This window comes from Xiphias gladius, chromosome 9 (assembly GCF_016859285.1).
Source record: "Xiphias gladius isolate SHS-SW01 ecotype Sanya breed wild chromosome 9, ASM1685928v1, whole genome shotgun sequence".
NCBI lineage: Eukaryota > Metazoa > Chordata > Actinopteri > Istiophoriformes > Xiphiidae > Xiphias > Xiphias gladius.
The window spans coordinates 8,875,340-8,890,740 of NC_053408.1; the positions used below are offsets into that span (position 1 = coordinate 8,875,340).

At 40.3% G+C, this 15,401-nt stretch overlaps 1 protein-coding gene across 11 annotated transcripts in view; it reads left to right on the forward strand.

The window, feature by feature from the left end:
• pax2b (paired box 2b) overlaps positions 1 to 15,194 on the forward strand; it is a 31,591-nt gene extending 16,397 nt beyond the window's left edge. For 5 of the 11 annotated variants that reach the window (XM_040135269.1, XM_040135265.1, XM_040135264.1 and 2 more), the window contains 5 exons: positions 2,288 to 2,402; positions 9,002 to 9,004; positions 11,305 to 11,409; positions 13,643 to 13,729; positions 15,054 to 15,130. In XM_040135269.1, coding sequence (XP_039991203.1) covers positions 2,288 to 2,402; positions 9,002 to 9,004; positions 11,305 to 11,409; positions 13,643 to 13,729; positions 15,054 to 15,130 — 387 coding nt within the window. Of the gene's footprint in view, positions 1 to 2,287; positions 2,403 to 9,001; positions 9,005 to 11,304; positions 11,410 to 13,642; positions 13,730 to 15,053 lie in introns of all 11 variants that reach the window. The other 6 variants (XM_040135262.1, XM_040135260.1, XM_040135261.1 and 3 more) reach the window with 4 other exon arrangements.
• Positions 15,195 to 15,401: the final 207 nt, after the last annotated feature.

Sequence of the window (15,401 nt, forward strand, 5' to 3'; positions counted from 1 at the left end):
ACTACGAGTTGGACCCATAAAGCAAAAGCAGTCGCCTAATTGAGTTCATTTTAATTTCTCTCCAATCGGGGCGAATTACGCAGGTGATAAATCAGTGGGACAGGCCTCACCTCCAGAAGAGGGCCTAATTTGCAGCTAATTACAAAACTGATTTCTACTGGAAGATCAATACCAAAACGAATTGGAAATGACTTGCAATCACAAAGAACGTTGGGGAGAGAATTAAAAGGCAGAGGGAAAAGGGTTAGACTGGAAAAAAAGGGGCAAGTCAGGAAGAAAAAAGAAAGGAGGCCAGGAACAGTCCAGAAAAATCAGCTTTAATTTAATGCAATATTAATCAGAGCACTTTCCATTTCATGGGTGCCTCACGTTTTTTTGTTTTGTTTTGTTTTTTCTCTGGAAAATGCGGCCCTATTACCCAGTGTCTGGGTTCTGTAGCGAGGCATTAAAAACCCATTCTGGAGATGCAAAACTCAATGGAGTCAACCCCTCCCACACTTCTGCTAGCCATTTGGTCATCCTTTTCAGACCTATCTTTTCAGTTTTCCCCCTCCTGCCCTTTATCTGCATGATAAAACGTCTGTTTGGCGTCTGAAGCCTCCGAGAATAGAGGAAAACATCCGACATTGTGCCAGTGAACAGTTGTAGCAGACAATTAGAGTTTATCGGTGATAGTGGCAGACAAGAGCGGGGTCACAGGCGTCCCCCTATGGGAGCGCGGCCCACTGAGCCACTCAGGCTCACACTGGGCTTTGGACAAACATTGTCAACACTCAGACTCCGGAAGTCTCATCTCATTAAAAAAAACCTGCTAACATCTGCCATGAGTGTCTTTTAGCGGATTTACAAAAGGAAACAGGACGATGAAAGACAAGCTGGGAAGAGATCATTTTAAATGACTGAAATTTGTTTTTTGGGGGTTTTTTTTGTGTTTTTTTGAATGGTCAGTTCACCCAATTACAAAAAGACATATTTGGTTTTATCTGCTGAGGTTTTTAGATATGATTTCTGCCTCCACCTCAGTGTAATGGAGGTGAATGGGATTTTGTTTGTGGAACTTAAATCATCCGCATCATGATACAAGAACGTATCTTTCCAGAAACAGTTACAATGGATAATCCACTGACTTTGATGTCAAAAGTTTTTGCCAGAACTATTTTCTACTGAAGAAATATCCCCTATGAACAGTACACGTGGATTATCCAGAGAAACTAGCTAGAACATTGTTTCTGCGAAGAGATGCTGCTGTTAAATAGGCTTTGCATCAAACTTCAATACTATTTTGGTACCAACTGAAACTGACATTAACCGATGGCATCGGATGTCTGGAGAAATTCATAATTTTGGTTACAGATTCAGATATTAACTATTATAATTATGCTAATTTTAGATTGTATCTTATTTAGGTTTACAGTATGTCTAAAAAATATAAAAAAAATTAGAGGCATTTGACTTCTTTGGTTAAATGAAAAAAGGGTTTTGTAGAAAAACAAACGGTTTTGGTATTGGTACCCCAGTTACTAGGGTATGTCAAATGATACTGAGACCTACTGTGGACTTTTTTAAATTAAAAATGTCATTGTTTTTTGAAGCTGATCAAACGCACAAATTTTAATTAACCTCAATTAAGGTGGGGTTGAGATGGAGGTGTAAGAGGCAGATATCTCAAAGCTTTGGCACACAAACCCCAAATCATCTGCACTGCTAGCTTTTTTTGTTTTTCTGTGATTTGGGTGAACTAGCTCTTTAACACAACATCCGAGTGCACACAAGAGGCAAAACCCCAACAGTAACAAAAAGCACAGGTTGCACAAGTGATTCAGAGATAAGAGGTAATGAAATTTAAAGGTGGTATAGACTCCAAATTAGAAGCAAAAAGAAAAAAAAAAACAAAAAAAAAGAAAGAAAGAAAAGGTGAATGTTGTCTCTCAAACAGGGCCACATGGTGTGCCTGTAACAAAGCAGAACTGCTTTCTCCCTTGGCTGATCAGGGGTAGGACTGCAGTCAAGCACAAAGGGCCAGCTGACGCCTTGGCTTTTCACTCATCTCAAAATCCCACTTCCTCTCAGACAATACCAAAATACATTCATGATATGCTTGAACTGCCACCCTGCAGCTTGAACACACACACACACACACACACACACACACATACACACACACAATGCTCTCATACAAATTTATACTCACACAGGCCTGTGTGGAGCGCTAAATGGAGGAGGAGAAGGGAGGATTTCCATCTAGGTATTGTTTGGTTGTGTAATGATTCAACTGTCCTTTTCCCAGGCTAATGAGTACTCGCTCCCTGCCCTGAATTCCAGTCTGGACGAAGTCAAGCCCAGTTTATCCTCTAGCGCAAACCCAGACCTGGGCCCCAGCGTGTCACAAAGCTACCCTGTAGGTAAGATCAAGTGCCATACAGTATGCCTTTATGCTGCCGAGCCACAGCTTCAGCTGAGGGGTTTTGAAGAATAATGTAAAAGACAACAATGCAACGCGTGTTTGTGCAATTGACGAGAAATGTGTGAAAATAAAAGCAAACCAAAAAGTTAAGTGTGAAGACTTTTTTAATACCATTTCACTCTGAGCTGAAAAGGTGGTACGATGATACGATAAAAGCTTAGCAGTTGTCCTCCGTCTGGTTTTTTTTTTGCTGAGCAAGCAGGGTGATAAGAAAGGAGGGGTGGGTGGGGGGGCTGTTCAGTCACCACTGGACAAGGACCTTTGGGTGTCAGCACATCAGAACTATGACTGTGTATCAGTGCAAGGTCTCACGAAAAAAAAAAAAAGGCCATGCAGGAATGACTGCTTGTTGGCTGCTTCTGTGTTGCTCCTGTGATTTGTTCGCCGGGAGACAGTTTGTGTGTCTCAAAGCACGAGTAATGTGCCTCGGTAAATACGCTCTGGCATTTCTGCCGCCTAACTCTAACACCATGATCATTTATTTCACCCTCCTATCTCTCTCTCTCTCCCTCTCTTACTTCCCCCTCTCCGTCTCCTCTCCTTGTCACAGTTAATGACTGCCTGGCTAATTGAAATATTGTTTCGTTGTTGCCATGTTATTACCAAGAAGAAGGTTAAGTTTACTGAAAGTTTACGATGACTGTCGGAGGCCTGAGATTAATATACAGAGCTTTTATTAAAATTCATATAATTATGCAGCAGCCATCAAAGGCAACGAGTTCTTCATGGGGGAGGACAGGGTGATTGAAAATTGCAGCAGCCCCCCTTCTCAAATGATAGCCGAGCAGTCTTCGGAGAAAATAAAGAGCCCTTTACTCATTAATATGTGGGAGGTAGGTTTCCCCTTTAAGGCAGGCCTCCTGAGACGAAAGGTGTGTGTTTGTCCTTTGTGCACTGATGGCCCCATAGAAAACAGGCCTGGTTCTGCAGGCAGCTTTGTTTGCACCTGGGATCTTTTAGATGGTCTCTGCCGAGAGGGTCTCCTTACTGCATTACAGGTGCAAGGTGACATGTAGAGGAAGAAAGATGGGATTGTATGCATATCAGTGTGTTGCAGTGTGTGTGTGTGTGTGTGTGTGTGTGTGTGTGTGTGTGTGTGTGTGTGTGTGTGTGTGTTTGCACATTAAGAGCACATTACTCGTTTTTGTATTAGTAAATACGTTTATTCCATACCCTTTTCTGTTGGTAGATCTCATTGGAGGCAGAGAAATAAAGCATACAGAGGTCAGACTAATGGAACAAACATCACCCTGACTTTCACTTGGTAATTAATATTTGGTTAGTGGCTCCTCCGCTTGGTTTTCCCTCAGTGCCTGCCTGTGTGGATAATAGGTAATATTCAGGTGTGTGGTCTCTCTAATGGCTGAGTATTACAGTTTACTTGCCAGCGATAAGCCTACCAGAGGAATTTTAAGCCAGGCAAAAAGTGGTAAATTATCTGCAGTATTTAGGCCGAGATCCAATTTCAAATTAATTGTGTCTTTACGGGGGAAAGAACTGGAGATTATGTTCATCCTTAAAATGTTTTCGAACACCAATTAAAACGCCTGCAGTTATTGATCTTGTTGATTTTATGTCCTGGAATTTGCATAATCTATTAAAAATGAATGATTCATGAAGTGCTCTTTGCCAGAGATCGGGATTCTCAGTGAACTGAAAGACTTGAGAGATAGAAATCTATTGTGTCCTCTGCTTATCCTATTAAGGCTCAAAAGTACCTGCAAAGCAGGCTCAAATAAGAAAGGGATTTAAGGGCATTGTGCACATCATCGAAATTCAGAGGCAAGAAGCCACTTCCATTAAAACAGTTTTTTCTCTCTCTCCCTCTCCTCCACATTAATGCTGTATTACCTGCTAAATAGTCCCTCTTACCCCATAAAAACACCAAAGGGTTCCATGAATATGTGGATAGGACAATTGCATATTGTGAGGTAATTTCTATTGTTGATATGGGAAGTAATTTCTTTGATGAATTCCCTTCGAGAGATGGATTTCATCTCAAGTGCTTCTTATTCTTGTTCATTCGAACTGCTTAAAATTCAAATAGTGTTCGCTGTGGGTGAATTTATGAATAGCAGAAGGAGGAGCTCTGAACTTTTTTGTGTATTTTGAGAAATAAATGGAGAGATGGCCTTGATATGGCCAATTGTCCACTATTTCTATAGAGAGTCTCTGTATTTCCTGAAATTAGTCGGAGCCCACCTGTTTTCTTGATGGTACTTCAGACTTAAGAGCCTTCCTAAAGCACCGAGTGGATTCCCTTGAGCATTCAGTGGGAGTTTTACACATCTCCACTCAATGACTGCATACTGAAGACTCTTTAAACATATTCCCTGCTGGGCCTGTTAATGGAGGCCTCCAAAGGCTTAAAGCCCCTGTGTCAATAACACCTCTCCTCCTCAAGCAGCTGCTTCTGTACACTCCTATATCCCCTCCCGTTACTCCTCTAAACAAAACTTCATCCGGCAAATGCAACTATCCACACTTAAAATTCAATTAAGGTGAGCGAGTGCTCTCAGGGTGAACTACACGGAAAGTATCAAGACCTGCCGTCGTCCAGCGAGCGGCGAGCAACGATCAGACAGCAAACCTGCCCTCATTGATGTGTGGCCTCGCGACAATCCGCTCGCCTGCCTTCCCACAGGGGGAAATGCAGGCTTAGGAGCCGAAATTAATGCTTATTTCGTCTTCACAAAAGCAAACTAACCTTTGAGCACACATTTGATAATGAATGACTTTCAGCTGGTGTTTGGGGAATTAAAGCAATTTGGCTCTCCAAACATTCTTTACTTTGTTGTAATTAATTAGGGTGCTGAGATTTTTTGGCTTGTGATAAATTGCCCCATTCTGTATATAGCCTGGAAAATGGAGGTCAAAGATTTTTGGTTGTTGTTGTACCAAACATGAAGGTGTCCCTGTCATGCTAAATTTAATACTCTTGCAAGCAAAAGAGTCATTCACAAATGACTTTGTTCCTGTGCCAAAAAAAGAGAGGTCACCCTGCTTTTCTGTTTGCTTTTAAGGAACTGAGTTGATGGTAATGCAAAAGCTGTGAATATTGTTTCTTGTCACATTGTGGGTTGGGATAAAACCCATGAATTTTGTCAGTACAGTACAGTATAATCAAGTGTTGACAAAAAGTTTCTTTTTTTCAGTGGTAAAGTAGTTGAACATGATGATTTGTTAAGTCACTATGTGTGGTTCAACCGAGAAAATTACCTGTAGTACTCGATAGCTGCAAAAGCACAAGAATCACACACACAAAATCTGCTATTTCTGGCCAACTAAGAACAGGAAATACTGTATTCCCAGCTCGGCAGCGACTGCTACAAGCCACTTTTCAAATTAAGGCAGAAATCAACAGGCTTTCGTAACAGCAAACCCGAAAATCTTTGAATTGATTTTCGCAGGGAAAGAAAAGAGGGCAGAGGAAAAATAAATAGCTTGATTTGCTGGCGTTCAATCTAAGGGGACTGTCAGAGGAAGCGGACAATATAAAGAAGCCCATCTTTTAATGAGAATCTGGACACACATCTCTGCTGTAAAAACAACAAAGGCTAGGAAGCAGCTAATGAGGCTATCATTGCTGTACAGAGAGTTCTCCGAACCGGCGCCTCTCTGAAAGAGGGCTTTAAAGGGGACATAAAGCAACAGTCACAGAGCTGCTGGCAGTCACTGCCAACTGCATCCTGGAATATACAAAAACAGGACCCAACAGAGGCTGTTATTATCATCCGAGTCAACATGTGATGAAAAAATAAAACTTAACTTGATGGAAAACACTCAGAATACAAATACTGGCATACACATTTATTTACTTATTTATTATTGGGTGATTCAAACCTTTAAGAAAACATATCTTCCTTTTCTCCAGTCATTTGCTTTTGTATATTTTCATATTTAAACAACAACTCGTGCTTTTACCAAAATACATGATGATTTTCACTCGTCTGGTCTGAAAACTAAGCAAAGAACCCACCAAATTCTGTGTCTTATTGTTGCTTTTTAAGGGTTGAATGAAGGGTGAAGTCTCCAATCAGGGTTAGGTTGAAAGTATTGATGCCCCAAGCCGATGCACTGGATCAGTATCGGGGCTAATATTGATCAGGTATCAGGTAGAAGTGACCGACCAACTTTGAATAGAGTTTCTTAGTCAACTCAAAAACCTTCTGGAACAGTATCATTAAAATCTCTGCAAATCTTAATGGAATTTGGTGTATGAGAGTCTCCACTTCAGTTAGACGAGATTGGTTTATCCCTAGTTACAGGAAAAGCAGCTTTCAGGGTGAAAATTACATTCCTGGCATCGCGACATTGACATACTTTGAAAACGGTAAACTAGATGTTACAGTGATTCTGAATAGTAAGACCAGGGATCCTTTGCTCATTCTGTATGTCATCTCTTTGAAGCGAGTTAATGAGGAGATAAGAGTATTTACTTTTATTAAACGTGTACAACTGCTGTAGCTGCTGCTATAATAATGAAGAAAAGAACGGGTCAGTATTTGCTGAGACAGTTAGACAACAGTTACCATCACACACACTCTCCCTCTCACACACACACACACTCAAACACAATGGCCTCACCCCTGCTGGACCCCCCACCTACAGTACTCCCACAGCTCCCTTTGACTTATGTGCACTGGCTTGTGGCTAACTAATTCTTATTATAAATGAAAGGTCCAGCATGACCTCACTCTTCTCTGTAAAGCTCTTTAACTCCGCAGCCGTCGAGTCTCAGCGCTTTAACCAAAAAGACACATCTCACCAGGTCCTCATACAATACAGCAGTCGGCACTGAGATTTGCAAATAATAGAGAACAGTTGTTCAACATCAGACCGAATTACTTCTTTATTATACAATTTAAGATCCGAAATGGAAATGTTAATATTCTGGCATTTGTTTTAAGCGAGAATTCACTCCAGAATAGATTTCCCACATGCAATTTCTGTTACATGTTACAGATTTACAGTTTATTTTGCAACATACTTTGAAGAAAATCTCCGTAATTGAACTAGTTGCCCGACAAACTTTATTCATTACGTCACCCAGAGACAAATCCGGGAGCAGCTCCACAGACAAGCGAGGACAGAAGCGAGGTGGTGATTTTACTGAAGAATGGGCACTTCTTCTGAAGCAGAAGAGAAAGCTCTGCATTACAAATTTAAAAAAAATATAAAATTCCCGGTGGTTGTAGTGAGGTTAAGTAAAATTAGTGATAACAAATTGAAAAATACCTTATGATATGTCCTGCATTAAAAATGTAAGTAAAACAACAAAGGTACTACCAGTAAATAGTACCAAAGTATCAAAACTCACTCATTTAGAGCATTATATTATAAACGGTATATAGTAAGAACATTTTTGAATTTTTATGACATGCGCTTTAAAATAATTATTTGTAAATTTTGCTATCGCTATATAGCCAATGTTAGCATTAACAGCATTAACCTACCAGTTTAGAAGAAACGTTGTGCGTTCAGCATCAAATTTCATTCATTTACTTGCCAAGAGCAGTCTCCGGTGGTGGAAAGCAACGCCGATGTTAACTCTTTTTTTTCCTTGTATTTCTATCACTTCTTTTCTTCTACTGAAGTTTGCATGCGCACGAGCTAGTCCTTTAGTGTCCAGGCTGCCTTGAAGAAGCAGCGCTGCTCAGAGGCCTTATTCTAACCTCTTGTCTTGTAAACGCAATTATGGCTCAAGGTCTTGGTAAGTGACCATCAATACCACCCGGTTTCAGCAAGAAACCACGTTAGGCGGCAGAGAAAACTTACAAATAGCGCTTTTAAAACATAAGCAGCACATTTTAATGACGTAGCAGATCAGGGTGAAGCTAAGTTTAAATACTTTAAATACTGTAGTAGTTAAATCTATAGTAATGCTTCATATTCTACTAACAGATCATTCAATATCTTTGAATATAAAATCTTTATCGGCATAGTAATTAGTAACTACCTTCTGAAATGTAGTGAAGTAAAGGTAGTATAAAAATCCCCCAGAACAGTAAATACGCTACTTTCACCTGTGGAGGATATCTAAAACTAAAATTCTATAATCCCACAAAATCAGGTACTGATTCGATGGACCATCTCCTAAAGTTGTCAAATGACAACAACTAAAACAAGTCCTTTTGCTGTAATTTCAGAAATGTTGGCTTGGCATCAACAGCCGGGCCAGCCCATTAAACGTGAATATCTGTCGCTGACTGACTGAATGATGAAGTTACACCATTGGTTGGCCGGCCGAGCGTTGGAGTTTCCCCATTGGCTATTGCGCTTTCAAAATGAATTGGTTTGATCTGTTTCTAATACATCATCGAAAAAAGGCGTTTACAGGCAGTGTTGCCAGCTCACTTGTTTTAATAGTTGTATTAATATATTTTGTTTTGGTGTCTTTTGTGTTGTTTTTAACTCTGGAATACTAAATCTCCCATCTGCACAACAAATTTACCCTTGGGTAGTAATAAAGAAACATTGAACCTTGAACTTAGTGCCTTTGTTACTAGATTTACCAACATTTCAGAGCCCTTTTAGTGAGTTTTTTTCAAAGTAGCACCTGGCGACAAATCTAGCGACTTCTTGGACAAACCTTAGCTAGAGAGTCGCCAGTATTGCCCCACGAGGTGCGAGGTCGGGCTTTTCCCTCCGTAGGCAAACCTCTCTATGCGTCTCATTTGAGTGACAGCAGCTGACTTGGACATGAATGAGCATCTAACTCGCATGTGTTTGTAGATGAATTTAGAGTCTCCCAACAGTTTAATACCACAATATTAATTCTCCTATTGGTGGGATTTTCCCTGTTATGTATATATTTTTATGTCTGAGTCCAGATACAATGTATGTATGTGTATATATATATATATATATATATATATATATATATATATAATGCATATAGAGACATTTAAGCTCCTGCCGCTTTCATATAGCCTCTGTATTTATGTCATGTCTATTTACAAAAAAAAGGCTTTCCTCCATCCATTGTCACACCATATTAAGAAAGAGCCATATGAAGCCTCTGTAGCCCCTTTCAGCGCCACTTCCTCCTCCTCGTTCTCCTCCTCCTCCTCCTCCTCCTTCTCCCTGGCAGGCCTTGGTCTTGTGGTCCTAAAGGCCTGCCACCCTGCTTCTTCACCAGATTTACTGGCCATTTCACTTCCTGTGGCCCGAACTGCAGTCAGCATGCCTGCCAGCCTCTGGCAACAGGTACTTCATTAGCCAGAGTGATCATTCACCCACCCTTAAATAAATAAATTGGTCATGATATTGTACATTTTTTTAATACTTGATATACTTTTTGCATCTTTTAACAGCACTGTAGACACAAGTATTTTTCATCTCATACAGTATCAAATCAGGATGAATGTGACGCCTCTTTATTGATTCTTTAGGTTGTTGAGAGTTGCTCAGTTTAGCTGGAATTTGTTTGTAAATGCAATCGCATGGGCAACTGTTGTCTTGTGGCGTTATGACGCATTTGCAACTAGTTCCTCATTAAAGCTCCTTTGGGAGATGATTTTCCTTTTGTTTCCATGTGGTCCTCACAGCTGACAATATAGCTGGGGCCTCAGATTGGGGTTACATGCCATAGTCCAAACGTCCCTGTGGTCAGTGAGGACAACTCAACTGTCACTCTCAATTACAGAACTGAATATCTGCAGATGGGTGACACTCTGCAGAGGGGCCTGCATGCTCGGCCTTTACAGCCGCAGTAAAAGTGAGGAGCCTTATGGGAATTCGGTAAAGGCTTTAAAGTTGGAACTTTCAACTACAATTGTACCTCCTGCAAAACACCAGCAGATATCTTGTTTTAGTCCACCTGTTAGAGAGGTGGACGGAAGCTCTCTGGTGTTAAATAACAGGTTTAAATGACACCACGTCCTTTTAAACGTTTGGCACGAGCAGATCGAGTGTTTCTAAACTACAGTGACAATCGAGTTGTTGTTCTGACTGACTTGCGGTGGTGGTGATGAGTCACGATATCTACAGTGAACAGCAGGTCTTTGTCTGTGAAAATCTGTCATGGTGGAGATGTTTTGTGTTTACAGGGGCTGCTTTGCATTTTGGAACTGAAAACTAAAAGCAGAGATATACTAAGTTCATTTAGTCAAGTACTGTATTTAAGTGCAGTTTGGCGATATTTATACCTCTACTATATGATATTTCGGAGGAAAATACTGTACTTTTCCCTTATGTGAAAGCTATAGTTACTTATATTTACTTAGCAGAATCAGATTTTACATTTAAAACATAAAACAGGTCATGAAATATGGCGAGTCTTTTATAGATTATCTAACCAACAATATATAAAGTAGGTAGAATGAGATCCATCTCCAGTTGCTACAATATTAAAATGTTGCTGACATTACCTGTATAAGATACAATAAGGCAATAATGTAATATATACAGTATGTATAGTTAAAAGTAACACCCAAAAAACCACTACTTTTGCTCATAGTGCTTTGGTTCACTCATGTAAACTTTGAAATGTAGGACCTAAAAGTGTATTTTTGCACTATGTTGCTTCTTTTAAATAAGTAAAGGATGGAGATATTTCTTATACATGGGTATTCCATTCAAATAGTTTGATTCTAATGTGGTGTCCAGTTCTTAAACAGAACAAAAGCCCAAATAAAGCAATAAAATTCCCATGGAAATTTTAATAAAATCATATGAGTTGTTATTCACTTTCTGAAGAGAAGCCTCAGGATTTGTCTCTAAAGGACGTCATCACTAAACTCTAAGAAGAAGCTTGTCCAGGTTGCAAATTAAACCTCAACAGCACTGATGATAAGTTTTTGTTTTGTTTTGTTTTGTTTCGTTTTGTTTTGTCTCAGCAGGTCGGGATATGGCCAACACAACCTTACCTGGGTATCCCCCTCACGTTCCCCCCACAGGCCAGGGCAGCTACCCAACTTCCACGCTTGCTGGAATGGTTCCTGGTGAGTGAGAGACGACGTCCATTCCTCATATCGTTATTAGGGTCTATCTAACAGGTGGCGTTGCCCTCGAAACGAACAGGTGTAGAAGCTAAGAAGCAGCACAGTGAGGAGACTTTAGCACCAAATTACACACAGAGGTGTTGAATATTGACCTGCAGAGTAAGAGGCACACACATCCTTATATTAGCTTTGTGTGCATGATTGGATTAGACAGGCTGAATAAGTGATCAGAGACAAGGGAGAGGACAGTAGCTCTCCCTTGCTTCCTGCTTTCCTCTCGGCCTTATTGGCTCATTATCTCCCCGCATGGCTGTTCTCACCGGCCGTCGATAAACAGCACCACCATCACTCCCCAGCCTCTGCGCTCCAGAGCATATCCCTTTCCCCTTCTCTACTTAACCCGCAGTTCAGGTTCACAGCAAACAGTTAAGGGTCAAAAGGCGGAGGCATGGGAGCCCGGTAAATATTCAAATCATTGTCTCTCTGAGGAGGTCAGGCTTGTGTTTCCCTGCCAGGAACGGGGCAGGGATGCAGTTTTGGTGCCGGTAATTCCTCTTCAGATATAGAATCACCACACACATTTTCACCAAAACCCAGCCGGCATTTTGCTTTGATGTAATTAAACCATATGGATGGGGAAACCAGTGGAGTGTGTGCTGTGTTTGCATATCATTTAGCAATCACACAACCCATCGCAGGCACGGGCTGTTCCCTTTTTCTCCTGTATAAAGGGCTGCCATGACACGTTTCGTTATCACCTCAGCCAGGAAGGTCATATTTACTGTCGCATTTGTTTTTTGTCTGTTAGTTAGCAGGTAATCTTAAACAAAAAAAACATATTTCACTGAAACCTGAAAATTATGTCATGGAACAAGGAACAAATGCTTTTGTAAAATATTTTAAAAGACGTTTTTTAAAGGATGAGTTCAGCCAAATTACAAAGAAACATATTTCCTCTTACCTCTAGTGTTATCTTGCTGTGAAGATTGTTTTATTTGTCCAGATAGTTAGATATCTGCCTGTTATTTTTCTGCCCCCACCTCAATAGATGAGATGAACTGAATTTTGTTTTAACTGAGTAAGTTACATTTTATAAAATACTTTTTGTGTGTGCAATTGTGGTGAACTGACTCTTTAAAATAACAAAATAATAGTTTTGGCTTTTTTCTCATTAACCGCTGCACCTACTTGAATAAAATATCTGCTACACGTACCCCATGATGATTTGTAACTGTGTGTTTTTTGATGCAGATATGGGCCCAGATAGAAATTTTCATGTTTCTATATTAAAATGGCAAATTTAGAGAAGCCTTTCGATCTAAAGTGCTCTCTAGTTTTTCCCTCTGCTGCTGTTCTGAAAAACTATTTTGAAAATATAGAGGCTTTACATTTTTTGACATACTTCTGCAAACAGTTGAGTCAATTTAACAGCTACCAGTAAAAACAAAGGGGAAACGTGGTAGCAACCTGGATTTACTTTTAGGTTTTGGATTTTGACTAATAAAACTGTTAAATCATGTGGGTGGAAAAGCGTCAAGTCAAACATACTTTTACTTTCCATTTGTTCTTATGTGGCACAAAGCAAAAGATGAGGGCCTTAATCCCATGGCTTGTGGTTTTGTGTTACAACCCATTCATCCTATACACAACCTCTAAGATTTAGTGACAGGCGCAAAACACTGTTAAAGCAAAGCCATTTCTCACCAGCTTCATATAAAATCTAGCCTTTATTGTCTCATAAAAGAAAGAAACATGTTGAACCAACAGCAGTGCTCACTGACATGCTCCAAGTTACTTCCCCTGCAATGAAATTCTGTGGCAAGAAACACCAGAGCTCAGACTGGAGGGGTTTCGGATTGGAGACGTTAAAAATCCTCCAAGAAAGGCTGCAGGATTTATTGCAGCATATCAAAAATGTATGCATGAAACTGTTTATTACCACTCTGTATTTATTAGGCCAGTTTGGAATATACTGGAGTAAGAAGAATGGGTAGATATCCATAAATGGGACAGGGAAAGCCGCCTTCAGTATCACATCCTGTATTGTTCAGTGTTGCATAACTTAAATGAAATGAAAAAGAAATAAATTACTTGCTTGACTGGTCGCACACCGATGACTATCATTTTCCCCCTCAAATTGCATCCTGTTTTGAATGACAAGAAATGGCTGCATGTGACGGGGTAATGGTTTGACGCATTGAAATGCTAATTGATTTGTTGTTTTGTTTTGCAGGGAGTGAGTTTTCGGGGAACCCCTACAGTCATCCACAGTACACAACCTACAATGAAGCCTGGCGATTCAGCAACCCAGCATTACTAAGTGAGTAGTGAATGAAAAACTGGTTGAGAACAATTAATTGACCGTTAATTGATCGTTTGCTAAACCCCTTCCCTTTAAAATGTATTGCCAGGTTGTGGCCTTAGCAACCATAACTGGGCTGAGGATTTAAAGCAAGCTTTTGATTTCTCTACCTGCCAAATGTGGCGTGTGTGGGCCACCAGTAAGAGCAATACTCTGCCTTTTAAGAGTTTGGACGGGGCTAGGCTTTCCAAAACCAAAAACACAAGAGCCAAAGTGTAAAGAATGGGTTAAACAGGGTTCATATTTGCTCCTTCCTGCTAACTATCTTACTACTTACAATTAGCATTACTTTTACACACTGGACATCATTAACTATTTACATGATTTTGTGGGATTAGAGGCCACAAAAAAAAGGTCATGTCATGACTAGCACAGCCACTGTGTGGAAGCCTGTCCTGGATGCTACGATAATCCAAGTTTGGGCTAACGTTAGCGGCTCTGTCCTGCTCTTCATTGTATTTGGGGAAGTTTGCGCTGCAGCAACCCCAGCCAAACCTAAGTTAGTGTTACGCTTGCCAAACAGTAGTCCTTATACGTAAAGCGTAACGTTGAAAATGGAAATATGTTTTTAAAACAAAAATGAGCATGTAAGCTAAGCAACAAAACAGTTGCTTGGCGTTTGATGCTAAGCAAACACTAAGAATTGAAAACACGATCTTACATGTTTCCTCATCATACTTATAATCCAGGGACTAACTGGCTCTCCAATGCAATACATGAATAATGCTTTTTATGTTCATATTGATCATCAGCTATTTAGGATGCTAACTTTTTGCCTGCATATGTAGCTCTAACTTCAGCTTTTAGCTCAATATCATGTATCTAGCCCTCAAATACAAATTTAAGACGCCTCTTCAGCCTGGTCTCACCAAAAGGCGTTTGAATAACAAGCCTATTTCCTTAAGTCATTTTGCTTTTTTTGCTTTTCGCATGTCATTTGATGCCACGTCAATTCTTCACTTACTGTCGCTATCTAAAATCATGGACCCATTTGTTTACACAATTACTGAAATATTGAGTGGCTAATCTGCGACCGACATCATTGTAAGTGGAAAGCTTGATAGGTGTAGAGGCAACAGTAACTAAGGGGCAACAGAGCTTAGCGAGCGCTCAATTATCCATAAAAATTTAAAGAGCTTATTAGTATCAAATGTTTTATAAAAGAACATCTTAACAATTGAAATCAACTGCTACTACTAGCAATAATCATAATGAATTTAGTGAATGGCAGTTGAAACTGTATTTGTTGTTTCAAACAGTTCGTTCTTCTGTTAACTTTCAGGTTCCCCTTATTATTATAGTGCCGCATCGAGAGGCTCCGCCCCTCCCACTGCTGCCACTGCCTATGACCGTCACTAGTTACCATGGAAACCAAATCAACCTGCAGGACCATGGCCTCAGCCTCCATGTTGCCCCCGTGTGAGCGGCATGGTCCACTGGACACTGAGCAACTGTGCATAAAATGTTCCCGACTCACACAATGAGAAACCTAACGGTTTTTTGGGGATTCCAGACGACTTATCTCCTCTCTCCTCGCAGCGTTTTTGGACACTCAAAGCATAAAAAAAAAGAAAAAAAAAGAAAAAAGAAAATCTACAAGACATCATCAGAGACGCTCAGAGACGCTACA